At 44.5% G+C, this 12,528-nt stretch overlaps 1 protein-coding gene across 1 annotated transcript; it reads left to right on the top strand.

The window, feature by feature from the left end:
• The first annotated feature begins 10,631 nt into the window (after window positions 1–10,631).
• IL17A (interleukin 17A) lies at window positions 10,632–11,882 on the top strand. The gene is made up of 2 exons (XM_010123499.2): window positions 10,632–10,900; window positions 11,645–11,882. Exons 1-2 carry the CDS (start codon window positions 10,674–10,676, stop codon window positions 11,880–11,882), a joined length of 465 nt encoding a protein of 154 aa, XP_010121801.2. The 5' UTR covers window positions 10,632–10,673.
• Window positions 11,883–12,528: the final 646 nt, after the last annotated feature.

The raw sequence follows: 12,528 nt of genomic DNA, 5'->3' as shown, positions 1-12,528 counted from the left end.
TTCAGCTACTATTTTGGAAGAGCTTTTAGCAAATCCTTAACTGATTATTTCAGGGAAACCAGGTTTTCCTTACAGTTGTGCATGCAACTCCCCTATATTGATACAACCTTCTCCTTGCTCCACACAGTGTGGCTTATACAGGTAATGTGAAGAGAAATCAGAATATTCACCTTTAATCATGCATAACTTGTATTTTCCCTCCTTCAAAACCTCATTGCTCCTATCCCATTCAGCTTGATCCCTCTAATGCAATGGCTTCCTTTGTTCCTGAATGTGTGTACCTTATATCAAGGTTTAATGTATCTAGACACACTTAATTTCGAGTGTTGGTACTTTTAAAAGGGTGTAGATCTTCTGAAGTGAAGGTTGGATGCAAAGACGATTGTTTCTGGACTGCTACCATGATATGTGGTCATAATTATGTGAATAGCTTCTTTAGTTAACGATAATTTCATATCTTTTTCTACTTGTGGAGTAGTTACAGATGGATAAAACTGGTATTTTAATTCTGTGCCAAGGAACTGTGTCCAAATAAATAAACAACTAGCCCGCACGACCAAACCTGCTATTACAGCTTACAAATGGAAAGTAAAAATAATACACAGATTCATCTTATGATGCTTATGAAACTGAGAAGTGTGTTTACATTCTAGCTTGGTATTAGTCATTAAAACTTTTCATATATCACTTCTTTAGTTCAATTTGTGATCCTTATTATCTATTTCAGGACATGGTGCAGTAGGCATGGTGATGTTGGGTTGACAGTTGGACTTGATGATCTTGGAGGTCTCTTCCAACCTTAAGATTCTATGATTCTATTTCTCTCCAGAGACCAAATCCAAAATTCTCACTTGGTTGATTGCAAAAGTATTTTATAAAATCAGGAATCCTATTTCTTTTAAGCTCTTAAGTACATTTAACAAGGAGAATTCAATCCATATTAAAAAGGATAGCACTTCAAAACTGACAATGATGCAAATAATTCTTGTGAAAATCAGCTTCAAACAAGAATGTTTCTATTGCTTTTGAGACGGAGAACAGACTCCTACATGAACGTCTAGGATCTGGGCACATGAAGGAAAAAGTGTCTGGAAACACAGGAGTGAAAAATGCAAAGAAATGCCTTTTTATATTGAGTATTGGTGTCCTCAGTGTGGAATCACAAGGGATTCTACCTTCTCTACCAAATTAGGCTGGGCCATTAGCACAAGGAGGGTTTATAAGCAACATTTGTGAGAACTGTGGCCACACAGCTCCTGGGCTGGGAGGCTTATGAGCTGCAGCTGCAAATAAAGCTCCACTCCGGCAGAGCTACTTGAATTATCTTTCACAAATAAATTATCTGATGAAACAAGTAAGTTATCTGATCAAGTCATTTGCAAGCAAATAATTTACATCCTAACTTGCTCTCTGTGACTATCTGCCATGGATATGGTTTGGATGAACTATTGTCAGTTAAGGTTTTGTCCATATCTTCTTGTATTGATATGGTACGGTTTGCTTAACGCCAGCTGCTCCCTTACTGGCTGTGTGAGAGTTTGGCAATAGGAATATTAAAAGAGTCACAAGTCTCAAAGATCTGACTTGTCCATGTGATGTGGGCTACTGTCACGATGGGATCCTGCGATGTGTTCACATCCTGCAGTGGATGGGAGCATGAGACACAGGTGCTCAGTGGATTTGAGGCTGTGGGTTCTGTCCTTTAAGGGACTGGAACGTACAAACAGTGTTGACCGCATAATCTCATGCTTACAAAGTCAGAGATTAAACTGCAGTACTCATCTTCCCAAAAACATCCTCACTCTCACCCAGGATGTGGTGACCTGGCCATAGGTGATATCTTGGGAACTGCAGACTCTTCATTCCCATAGACCTTTTCTTCTTCCTCCTGGACTGGGATGATGCACGTTCCTGTGGCTTCATTGACTTTGGCCTTAAGGGAGACTGAAGAAAAAAAAAGCCTCGATCCTTACAGTTTGGTGAGCTTTGATGCTGGCCCTTCTTATCCTTGCATCCATTTTGGGGCTGGCTTGTTGGCTGTCACTCCTTGCCTACTCTTTGCAGTGGAAAACTAAGAGAGTAAGACCTGCAAATGAGCACCGAAGAATGGATAACAGCCTCCAGCATTGATGGAGGATCTTCTATAGAAGGAACAAATGATCATGTAGGATTGCACAGGCAGGACTACAATTCCATTTGCTAGCCCTAGTTGGGTTCGGCACAGTCAGTTCATCCAGAATAAAGAGTTGTTAAAAGCAGCAGTGATGTTCTATTTCAACAGAGAAATTACCCAAGGTCTGCCTGGCATATACCTATTCGCTTTACCCCCGTAGCCATGCTGTCAGCACAGAAAGGACCAACGTCTGATTCAGAGGCACATCATTTAGATTAAAACAGGACAGCACACTTCTATCACCTACCCATTGCCCCCATACCACCGCTGCGAGGCTGCACGTCCTGGAGAAGGAGACCTTCAGCAGTGGTTATTCTCTGAACTCTCTGCCTGGGATAGTTCCGGAAACTGCATTGCGCTGTGGGCAGATTTTGCACACGTTTGGAAAAAGGATGAATTTCCTTTTCTTATTAAAAAAAAAAAAAAAAAGTCGAATCAAACCCCAGCTAGGTAAAAGGGCTCGAAAATTAGGAATCCCATTGCGCGTTTGCAACTCTCATCAAAACCACTCTGAGTCACTTATTCTCTAATACTTTTGAATTCTGACACTTTCTTGCACACAAAATGTTGTGGGCAGGAGTCATTTCTCTGTGAGAAAAAAAAAAAATTGTGCTTGAATTCTTAAAACAAGATGATGAGTGACTGAGTTTTTCAGATTTTACCCAGCAGTAGATGAATAGCCACAGTGGAAAGGACATTATTACTGCAGCCTGCCTTATCAACCCTGCTTGGTAGCCTTGAGTAGAAGCCCTGGAATACAGGTACAGAGTGCATCAGCGATAAAACTAATTTCCTGAACTTAATTTGGTTTGAAAGCAGTGGGCGGTGCAGCGCAAGCAGGTGGCCGAGCAGCCGCCGGCTAAGGGCTGGCGTCTTGGCACGTAGTGCCGATCTCTCAGTGCTCCACACGAGTCTTTTTCCTACAACGCTGCCTTGCATCGCTACCAAAACCACAAGCCAACTTCACCACAAGCCCTGCACGGTGAGGGCTGCTTCCCCCTCCTCCAAGCAGCTCAAAGCGGCAGATCCCAAACCTCATGGGCATCATCGCAGCCCAGGGCAGCAGGGAGTGCCTTCGCGGATGAGAACTGACATTGCAGGGAGGTTGCTTCTATTTAACAACGCTGCCTCCTCTTCCTTCCACTTCAGTTCCTATCCGGATACGGTTGAAGATTTCAGGGCCAGATTCTCATTTGTGCTGTGCTTTCTGTAAGCCTTCCCAAAGAAGTAAGCCTCATCACACTGAGGACCAAGCTGCGGGGCTGAATTACGTCCTCACGAGGTGTTTGAGAGCAGATGAATTTCAGCATCCCATATTCTGGTATCTCTCCTCCCTTTCATCAGCCATGAGAGTACACACAACTGTACAGACAACCTCGTGCGTTCCTCATTTTGTTGTCCTGCTGAAGTCAGGAGTGATAGACAAATGTAAAATAACAAGCCATGCCCATGACAAGAAACTTGTATTTGCAAATTTTAACAACTGGAACTGATAAAACTAAATAAGGGGAATTTATCTTTTTTTTTTTTTTCCCCTCAATGGATAGTGCAATGGATAGCGTCAGGACATTGAAGCACGATGCCCGCGACTTGTCTTGGGCTTGGAGCATCACTCGGCAAGGGATGGATGGGTCAAGTGGAGATCCTCCCAAGCAGAGCAAGTTAAAGAAAATGTGCAAAGGTCTAGAAAACCTGACCCAAAAGGGAAGGGGGACAGCAACAACTTGTCCCTGTACCCACTGCGGATGGGAAATAAACGTCTCAACCTGCAGCAAGTGAAATATGAGGTGGGCATTCGGAAAGTGCTGCAGGCAGGAGCTGCTAGGTGTGAGGCAGCAGCACGGACCCCAGGTTCTTCTTCCACTGCTTCCTGTCATTCACTGGGGCCAGAGTGTGGGCGAGACACAGGATGCGAGTAGATAGCACAGCAAACAGAGAATTTCAAAATAGAATACAATAGTTAGGGTTGGAAGGTACTTTTAAAGGTCATCTAGTCCAATCCCCCTGCAAGAAGCAGGGACATCTCCAACCAGATCAGGTTGCTCGGAGCCCCATCCAACCTGGCCTGGAATGTTTCCAGGGATGGGGCATCCACCACCTCTCTGGAAAACCTGGGACAGTGTTCCATCACCTTCAGTGTAAAATATTTTTTCCTGATAGAAGCCCTGGGATACAGGTACAGCGAGTGCATCAGCGATAAAACTAGTTTTCTGAACCTAATTTGGTTTGAAAGCAGTGGGCAGTGCAGCGCAAGCCGGTGGCCGAGCAGCCGCCAGCTAAGGGCTGGCGTTCTGGCACGTAGTGCCGACCTCTCAGTGCTCCACACGAGTCTTTTTCCTACAACGCTGCCTTGCATCGCTACCGAAACCACGAGCCAATTTCACCTGATATGTAATCTGAATCTACCTGATATCTAATCTGAATCTACCTCCCTCTATTTTAAAAACACTACCCCTCGTCCTATCACAACAGGCCCTACTGAAAAGTTTTTTTCCTGGCTCTCCTACAGGCCCCCTTTAGGTGATGGAAGGCCACTCTAAGGTCTCCCCAGAGCCTCCTCTTCTCCAGGCTGAACAGCCCCAGCCGTCTCAGCCTGGCCTCATAGGAGAGGTGCTCCAGCCTTCTGATCACCTTCGTGGCCTCCTCTAGACTTGCTCCAACAGGTCCATGTCCTTCTGATGTTGGGGGCTCCAGAGCTGGATGCAGTACTGCAGGTGGGGTCTCACCAGAGCAGAGTTCAGAGAAGGGCAGAATCACCTCCTGCAACCCGCTGGCCACACTTCTTTTGGCTTTCTGGGCTGCAAGCACACATTGCCTGCTCATGTTGTGGACAAGGGACGAGCAACGGATATAATCTACCTGGACTTGTGCAAAGCTTTTGACACTGTCCTGCATGACATCCTTCTCTCTAAACTAGAGAGACATGGGTTTGATGGACGGACCACTCGGTGGATAAGGAGTTGGCTGGATGGCCACACTCAGAGAGTGGTGGTAAACAGCTCAATGTCCATGTGGGGACCGGTCATGAGTGGCGTCCCTCAGGGGTCCGTGTTGGGCCCGGCCCTGTTCAACATCTTTGTCAGCAACATGGACAGTGGGATAGAGTGCACCCTCAGCAAGTTCGCCCATGACACCAAGTTGTGTGGTGCCGTCGACATACTAGAAGGGAGCGATGTCATCCAGAGGGACATTGACAGGCTGGAGAGGTGGGCCTGTGTCAACCTCATGAAGTTCAACCAGGCCAAGTGCAAGGTCCTGCACCTGGGTCATGGCAATCCCAGGCACAAATACAGGCTGGGCACGGAATGGATTGAGAGCAGCCCTGAGGAGAAGGACTTGGGAGTGCTGGTGGACGAGAAGCTCAACATGAGCAGGCCAGAAGGCCAACTGCATCCTGGGCTGCATCAAGAGGAGCGTGGCCAGCAGGTCGAGGGAGGTGATTCTCCCCCTCTACTCTGCCCTGGTGAGACCCCACCTGGAGTACTGTGTCCAGTTCTGGAGCCCCCAACATAAGAAGTACATGGACCAGTTGGAGAAGGTCCAGAGGAGGGCCACACAGATGATCAGAGGGCTGGAGCACCTTTCCTATGAGGCCAGGCTGAGAGAGCTGGGGCTGTTCAGCCCGGAGAAGAGGAGGCTCTGGGGAGACCTTATAACAGTCTTCCAGTGCCTAAAGGGGGCCTACAAGAAAGACGGGGAGAGGCTGTTCAGCAGGGCCTGTTGTGATAGGACGAGGGGTAATGGTTTTAAAATAGAAGGAGGTAGATTTAGATTGGATATTAAGAAAACAATTTTTACAATGCGATTTGTAGAACACTGGAACAGGTTGCCCAGAGAGGTGGTGGAAGCCCCATCCCTGGAAACATTCAAGGCCAGGCTGGATGAGGCTCTGAGCAACCTGATCTAGTCAGGGATGTCCCTGCTTCTTGCAGGGGGGTTGGACTAGATGACCTTTGAAGGTCCCTTCCAACTCTAACCATTCTATGATTCTTTGATTCTGTGTTGACCTTCTCATTCTCCAGTACTACTAAGTCCTTCTCCTCAGGGCTGCTCTCCATCCATTCTTCACCCAGCCTGTATTTGTAGCAATCCCAGCCTGGGATTGCCATGACCCAGCTGCAGGATGTTGCACTTGGCCTGGTTGAACTTCATAAGGTTGGCACGGGCCCACCTCTCCAGCCTGTCAAGGTCCCTCTGGATGGCATCCCTTCCCTCCAGTGTGTCAATGGCACCACACAGCTTGGTGTCGTCAGCGAACTTGCTGAGGGTGCACTCTATCCCCCTGTCCATGTCGCTGACAAAGATGCTGTACAGGGCAGGCCCAATACGGACCCCTGAGGAATGCCACTTGTCACCGGTCTCTACCTGGACAATGAGCCATTGACCACCACTCTCTGAGTGCAGCCATTCCTTAGATGGTCCTGAACCTGCACTTCTGCTACAGCACGCAGTTCCTCATTCTCCCAGTCCCTGCTTTTGCCTTGTGCAACTTGAGTGACCTGACTAGAGACCTTATTGGCAGAGCCTGAGCCAAAAAAAAGTCATTAAGCATCTCAGCCTTCTCCATGTCCCAGGTAGCCATGTCACCCCTTTCCTTCCAGAGAGGGCCTGCATTCTCCTTGGACTTCCTTTTGTCTCCGAAGTACATAATAAGAAGAGTGTAGCCTCAGCTTACAGGGATTTCTAAGAATATGTACTCAAGAGGAAGAAAATGCATTCTCTCCAAGAAGAAAAAAATACATATATCTTCCTACATGTAAATAGAAAAGCTCTTTATCTTCGTGAAGTAGCATAAATTTAACAGGTAGTGATTGAAAAAAAATATTTTAAGTATTTGGAGATAAGCTCTGGCACTGACTCACACCGTGACTTTCAGAGGAGAAAGTGCCATTGAGGCCAAGATACTCAGATTTGAGTGTCCTAAGGATCCCAGCGGGGTAAAGCACTTACTTAAGTAGCAACTTATTCTCAAGAAAGCTTTCCCTAGAGCCAAGAGAAGGGCTAGGTTTGATTTCAAAAGGCTTTAAATAGTCTTTAATAATCTTTTTCTTTCAGTAAGCTTTTTTTAGTGTCCTCGTTCTCAGATCTCTAGTTAAGAGAGAGCTAAGTGTCGGAATAGAAAAAATGCCATGGGGTAAAACATAATCTCACAGAAAAAAAAAATAATGTTCAATTTTTGTTTTCACTACAGACCAGGAAGAATTGGAAAATAACTATTTGGGTCTCAGAAAAATCTTAGAATCAGAAATGTCAGAGTTTCATTTGTATAATTCAGACCTGGTGGAAGCATTTCAATAAGTATATTTTCTCCTAAGACTCTCTCACCTTGCCTACGACAATTGCAAACAAATGTATTCATGGCTCAAAATAAACCATGGAAAGTTTTTTTTTCCACCATCGTAGTGTTGCATGACGTTAGCCGTGTTTGAATGCTTAACTGTTCACCTTTCAGGTACTGAGGTAACCCAAACCACTGACACATTTAGGGTAGACAAGCCTGGATTTAGGGTCAGGCTGGTTGAATCTGACCTTCCACTACCTTGTAGGCTTTTGAAATGGTTTTTTTCTTCTAAAATTGGAAATTTAACTGACCCACTTTGAATGGATATTTCAGTAAATGGCATTAGAGAAAACCCCATCTGAGGGAACCATTTCCTTTAACCTGTACATCTCTCACTCTAAGAGGGAAACTGAATTATGCATTTAACTTTTCAAGTATCAGCATGTTTTAAACACGCTGATATAGGTCATGGCTATCCCAGAAACTGCAAACTAAATTCTGCCCTTACATCCTCCTTTGGATGGCACAAGGTGAGTAAAATTTGGACTTACACGTAAACATTTAGCAAATGTAAAAAAACACACTTTATTTGCATCATTTTCATCTGAAAACATCACCAAAATTAGACCTGAGAGCAGGTATGTGTCAGTAGACCAAGGCTGGTACACTGAGTGTTACTTTATGGTGCACATCCTAACTACTTGTAACCCACTGTCAGAGCAAAGTGACAAGAGCCATTTCCTAAGAAAGACGTGTTAGAGAAGGATAGATTCAGCACTCACTCCCTCCTTTCTAAAATGTAAGCCCTTTTGCCAAGAATCTCTCTGAAATTCAGCCGACGAGCAGCATCAACACCCTTGTATCTCTCCATTGCCCACCGGCTCTCCATGAACCTCATCAGAGAAGATGGCAGTAGCTGGTTTACTATGTCTCATAGTTCATTATGATCAGCATCATTGCCTGGGAAGCAGCAGTCTGAGAGATTTGAGCCTAACCTCTCTGTGTGCCAGGTTTTGTAGCACTCTGGGCAGAGGGTCTTTCCTTGGGAGATGTTGAGTTGTCCCAGTTAGCTATGCCGTGAAGTATTTGCCAGGGAGAAGAAGACACTGTAGGCTAGTGGTTGGGATATTTGTCAGGGAGAGACATCAAGTTTCCAGTTCCTGGTCCAGCATCTGCTTTATCCAAAATTTTCACATTCCTACTTTGCTGCTGACTGGTGTAACTGTAGAGCTCTGAGCTCTCAGCAAAGGATATTGAATGATGCCACAGAAGCAGCCTGTCCCAGAGCATCCCATACATCCCAGTGACCAAAACACTTACTACAGGGCTGTTGATTTAAATCCCTGAAAGCAGATGAGAGAAACGAATACAGGCATCCCTCTTTGCAGGCAAGACCTCTTTCAGGGTCAAGCCCACAGTTTCTAACGAGCATTCAGGGCTCGTCAAGATACGTGTCTAAGAAATAACAAGAAACAAGGCAGTTACTATCAGCCAGAGCTACAAAAATGACCCGAAGTTTGACTTCAGGAGTCACAGGGGCCACAGTCATGAAGCAGCCCAACCTCTCCAGGTCTGCAACCCCCTCACAATGTCTTAGTGAAAATCTAGAAAAATACCCCTGAAAGGGAGAAAGGGATCCTGACTGGAGTAATAATGGCATGGGGCACACCTTGCCACACAATGCAAGGCACATTAGCTCCCAAAATTTTCAAGTGCAGCATGCGATACCATGGAGGAGGTACCTGCAGTTCCTTCCAGTTTTCACACTTCCCAAGTCCCTTTCCTTAGGATCAAAGCTGTGTCTCATAGTACAAGAGGCTGAAGTGAAATTAAAAGGCGGCAAACTCAAAAACAACGTTCACAGGGTTTTTTTCCGAGATGGAGAATGACTGAATTTGAGAACTCACTATCACAAAGCATTCTGAACAAAACTGACATATCGCGCCTGAGGTGTAGACATGAATAAAAACTGCCTGATCCAGACTCAGAAATTTGAGAAAAAAAAAATAGGAGCTAAACATGAATAAAATTGCCTGATCTGGACTTGGAAATTTGAGAAAAAAATAGGAGCTAGAGAAGGAACCTAGCTCCTCAGACATCAAGACAAGTGACAGCACCTGCCCAGTGCTGGAGCGCAATTGGACAGGACCCAGCTGCCCAACATCTGCCCGATTCAGGATGGAAAGAGATCAGACTGACCTAAGAGCAAACTGATCCAATTCGGCAGTGCCAGTGGCATTAGTGGTTTTCATACCTCCAGCATCCCACGTCAAGACCATAAAGCCCATCAGCTTATGTTTGACTCAATGACAGCTCTAGTCTCAATTCAAAATCACATTTTTTTTGTGGTTTTCTACTGTCATCGTTGAGTTTCATTGCTACTTGAGTGACATGGCTAAAGTAATGACATCATCTGAGAAAGGCGGAGCCCATATCCTGTCTTCCACCTGAGATAATGGAATATATATACACATACATTTTTTAATTTATGGTCAGAAACCACCGTTAAGGCTGGAAAAAAACACCTACTCCATACTAAGTAGGACAGCACAGAACCCCTTATAAGAAATCCAGCAGCAAAGGTGCCCAGACACCTTCAGTTCAACAGAGCCCAGCACAAGCATCAGCTGCAGTAAGAGAAGGAAGATGTCTTCAATCACTTGTGCTTCTCTGGTAAGAACTTGCTTTGTGTTTTTTCCCGCAATTTGACAGGGATATATTTAAATTCTAATAGGAATAGGGATCTGCACTTGCCTTTAAAATGCTTGTTTAAACCATTAATAATCAAAAATTACTAAAACGAAAGAATGCTGCTGAATAGCACCGGCATGGGGCAGCAATGAGACTGCACAAGTGTGTTAGCGAAGATAATCTGAGTCAGGAAATGCATTGAAAACTCAATTTCGTTGTTGTTTCCTTTCTGTATCATCTGCATTATATTATTTTCTTTATTTTTTTTTACCAAATTATAACTGAGTGTACACCATACCTGTCAACACTGTGAGAATTAGTTAATGAAAGCAAGAGTGGATGTGAAATATGGCACACATTTCCGTAATTGCTCCAACCTAGAGCATAGGCTTTAACTATCAGCTAGGCCAACGGTGGATTAATTTCCCAGCCCCACAGAAGAGTCGTTAGGCGTGCTGCCTTGCAGCAGCGAGACCTGTGTTGTGTTCTAAATGCAGCAATTGTCTTCAGCTCAGGTCACTTCTCTTAATGCTGCTGACCGTGCTGTCAGCCAGCAGTTCTGCCTATGGGAAGGTGATACGGCCTGAACTCAAACCAGAGAGCCTCTTCAAGCAAGCATATGCTGGATGCCTGACCCAAAAAGACTCAAAATTCCCTCAAACTGTGAGAGTCAACCTAAGCATCAGTAACATGAACCAGGACACCAAAACGACTCTTGATGTCAGCAGCCGCTCTCTGGCTCCATGGGATTACAGGTATGTTCTCTGTCCCTACAGGTCTAGAAATACTTGTCCCTACGGTCAAGGATAATGCGGAGGCTAGGCCCACATCTTTATTATCTCTGCTTCACTGTTGAGCGATTTTGGAAATATGAGGGTATCCACAGTCTGTATAATCCTCTTTGAAAGACAATCAACACAGAAAGGAGGACAGAGCAAAAACTTGGTCTAGGCCAACATACAGAATACAAAAAAAAATTACTTTTGTAATTTAATTAATCTATTTGTATATTCGAGCAAGCTTTATCTTCAAAAACCCTTCTTTACCTAAGACATCATAAAAATACCTCAGAAGGCTAAGATTGCTCCAAATTCAATGGTGGTTAATAACATCAGCGTCAGATACTAAGAAAATTTCATGTTTCGGAGGGGAGCTGAAGGTCTTTGTGTCCATTAGTCAGTCTGACATGTTGGGAAGCTCAAGTAATTTCTAACTGATCTTTCAAAATCAGTGCCTATTTCAAGCAAGTTCTCTGCACAGGTAGTTGCATGCAGTCCTAGCATGCTTGTCTTGCACTTAAAAATCTGCAGTGTTTACTTACTTACACTTTACTTACGCTTAAAAACCTTGAGTAATGGAGGGTCTACTGCCCCTTCATAGGAAATCTCCCAGGAGGTACAGGTTCCTGAGCTGGGAGCCCATAGCAATCCAGACTATCATGTCTCCAGAGATGCAGCAGCACTTCCATTTCCAATAATCTCTTTCATGACAACTTATAGGATTGATGAGGACCACAACCGTTTCCCCCGGGAGATTGCTGAGGCCAAGTGCCGCCACTCCAGGTGTGTGAATTTGGATGGGCAGCTGGACTACAGCGTCAACTCCGTCCCCATCAAACAGGAGATCCTCGTCCTCCGGAGGGAGCAGAAGGGCTGCCAGCAATCATACCGGTTGGAGAAGAAAATAATCACTGTGGGCTGCACATGTGTCACCCCCTTAATTCAACACCAGGCTTAAAGGGAGTCAGTAGTGTCAGAGCAGGGAGCCGTGGAAGAGACCTTCCTTGCCTAACAGCGATGAAACGAAAGGGTCTGATTCAGTCTCTGCAAAACTGAATCAAGCTACAATGATTAGCTAGAATCTATCAGAATATATCAAAAATTAAGAACTCTCAGTTTTTTGCAAAAATGTGCTTTCCCCCATGATCTTTAACTCTGTGAATTCAGAATCTGGACACCATCAGGTGCCAAGTTGAAAAAGTAACGGGAATTCTTTACACATCTTTAGTTTACACTTTGAAATGTCTATTTATGTAATTCTATTTATGCTGGTGAAAAATATAATAATAATGTATCTACTTATTTATCTTTGTGTAATTAAAAAGAATAGTAAATAACTCTGTGGTATCCTCCTTTCTTTCTAAAGAAGGGTTTTTAATAAGGCAAGAAAACACTCAGTTCAATCACGGCCATGTAAGAGACTTGCATGATGCTAGAAACCTAAAATTATCTTGTTAACATCTAGCTCTGCTACAGCAGAACGTAAAGCCCGTAGAAAAGTTAGGGCTTGTATCATTCATACCATTTTATCGATAGAGAAACTACGATACCTGGAGAAAAAATATGAAGTAATACTTAATAGGTTCATACCAAAGACAGACAAA

Source organism: Chlamydotis macqueenii, chromosome 3, assembly GCF_036417535.1.
Source record: "Chlamydotis macqueenii isolate bChlMac1 chromosome 3, bChlMac1.mat, whole genome shotgun sequence".
Taxonomy (NCBI): domain Eukaryota; kingdom Metazoa; phylum Chordata; class Aves; order Otidiformes; family Otididae; genus Chlamydotis; species Chlamydotis macqueenii.
The sequence above is the reverse complement of the archived record's forward strand: the minus strand, read 5'-3'. Positions and strand labels throughout refer to the sequence as shown.

Coding starts and splice junctions, on each gene's coding strand:
- IL17A (XM_010123499.2), top strand. CDS start 10,674: ATGCTGCTGACCGTGCTGTCAGCCAGCAGTTCTGCCTATGGGAAGGTG. Junction 10,901..11,644: donor CTGGCTCCATGGGATTACAG/GTATGTTCTCTG, acceptor GACAACTTATAG/GATTGATGAGGACCACAACC.